The sequence below is a fragment of the Acanthisitta chloris genome, unplaced genomic scaffold (assembly GCF_000695815.1).
Source record: "Acanthisitta chloris isolate BGI_N310 unplaced genomic scaffold, ASM69581v1 scaffold31311, whole genome shotgun sequence".
In the NCBI taxonomy this organism is placed as follows: domain Eukaryota; kingdom Metazoa; phylum Chordata; class Aves; order Passeriformes; family Acanthisittidae; genus Acanthisitta; species Acanthisitta chloris.
Window position 1 is genome coordinate 12699 of NW_008657020.1, and position 1662 is coordinate 14360.

The 1662-nt window shown below is 51.6% G+C and overlaps 1 protein-coding gene across 1 annotated transcript in view; it reads right to left on the reverse strand.

Moving 5' to 3' along the window:
* Positions 1 to 1344, reverse strand: part of MAP3K14 (mitogen-activated protein kinase kinase kinase 14) — a 10477-nt gene extending 9133 nt beyond the window's left edge. The window contains exons 1-3 of the mRNA XM_009084567.1: positions 1092 to 1344; positions 483 to 552; positions 108 to 318 (exon numbers count right to left, since the gene is read on the reverse strand). Of these exons, the coding sequence (XP_009082815.1) occupies positions 108 to 318; positions 483 to 552; positions 1092 to 1344 (534 nt within the window). The remainder of the gene's footprint in view (positions 1 to 107; positions 319 to 482; positions 553 to 1091) is intronic.
* Between the last annotated feature and the right edge of the window lie 318 nt (positions 1345 to 1662).

The following is a 1662-nucleotide window of genomic DNA, read 5'->3' on the forward strand; positions in this document are numbered from 1 at the left end:
TGAGCCTTGAGCAGCCTGCTCTGGTGGGAGGTGTCCCTGCCCAGGGCAGGGGTTGGGGCTGGATGGTCTCCAAGGTCCCTTAACATATTAGGATTTGTGATTCTCACCTGGACAGGAATTGGGGTGCAGCTCTCCTGTTCTGGAGTCCTGGGGCCTCTCCTGGCAGCAGCCACTGGTTGTCCTTTCAGCTTGGATCTCTTCTTGTGCCGTTTCTTTCTGGCCCTGCCGCGGTGTCTCCCCCTCCAGCAGGTTGGTGCCATCTTGCCCTCCGTGGCGTGGGCCACATTGTTGGGGATCTGATCGAGGCTGTCTGACCTGCTGCTGGAAACCAGAACGTGGGGGAGCTCTGAGATGGGAGCCCGAAGGCACCGCTGGTGCACTCACACAGCCCTCAGGAATGGGTCACTGCACAAACCCACTGGTCTGAACCAGGCCAGGACAGCAGACAGAGCAGAGGAACCACCTCCACGCAGAGGTCTCACCTGTAACGCTTACTGTGGGCAATGAAGGATCTCTCTGACAAGGTGGGGCTGAACTCCTGACTGTTTTCACCTGTGTCAAAGAGAACATGGCCATCACTCCTCTTAAAACATCAGGCAAAGTCTCTCCTAGTAACAACTGGACTAAAACAACTCTGCCAACATGCTAAATCAGTGACCCAGACAAATCAGCGCACAGTCATGCCACACCACCCACACTGCATTCCTCCTCCCCCAGCACTTGGAAGCTTCCCAGCTACCTCCTCTCCCTCAGCTCTTTCCCACCTGAGAGCTTTATTCCGTTTTCCTCCCCTTTTCCCTCTCTCTGACTCCTTTCAGAAGATGAGCCAAGGGCAGGTGACCCCCAGCACACAGATTTAGGTGAGGTGCACTGGCCTCATGCTGCTCTGCTTTGTTCAGGGGATGCTGCCACGTTACTTGGAGATTTCATGAGCTTCCTAAATAGAGCCTGGGATGTGTCATCAGCTCCACCCCACTTGGGATTACAAATAGATTTGGTCTCAGCTCTCCAGGAGTGTGGAGGCAGTGAAATCCCATCCCTGATGACACATTCCTTTTCCTCAATGAAGCTCAGCCCATGCTGCTACTCACATTCTGCTTGGGCAATAATAGAAATTGATGCACAGCCTCCTTCTGTTTCTTCTTTAGCTGTTCCTTTGGTGATCACATCTTTCAGGATTTTCCACTGACTGTCAAAGATGACCTTCTCTGAATCTTCTACCTTGCAGACACTGCTCTGCTTTTCACTCACTGTCTCCTTCAGCCCCTTGGTAGCTGTGAGCTCCTTCTTGTGCTTGACAGCTGGATCAGGAGCTCCCTGGCATGTAATTCCCATCACTGCCATTTCCCAGGTTCAGAGAGACACTGAGGAGGAACAAAAAGACAAAACACTTGTCAAAATACTTCACAGACAGCTTCAAGTTCACGGGAAACAGGAGGCTGCTGAAGGTATCAGATCAATCCAGCTCAGGGTCCTCCCCACGCTCTGAGCTGCAGAACCACCCCAGAGTTCCACCTTCCACCCCAACTTGTACCACTGAGGAGCTGAAGAATCAATGCTATTCTCACTACTCAAAGTATGAGACCACACAGGTTTCAAAGAGAAAAAATACTTCCTGGTATATTCCCTTTGCTTAAACAGTGAAACTATATAGATGAGGGA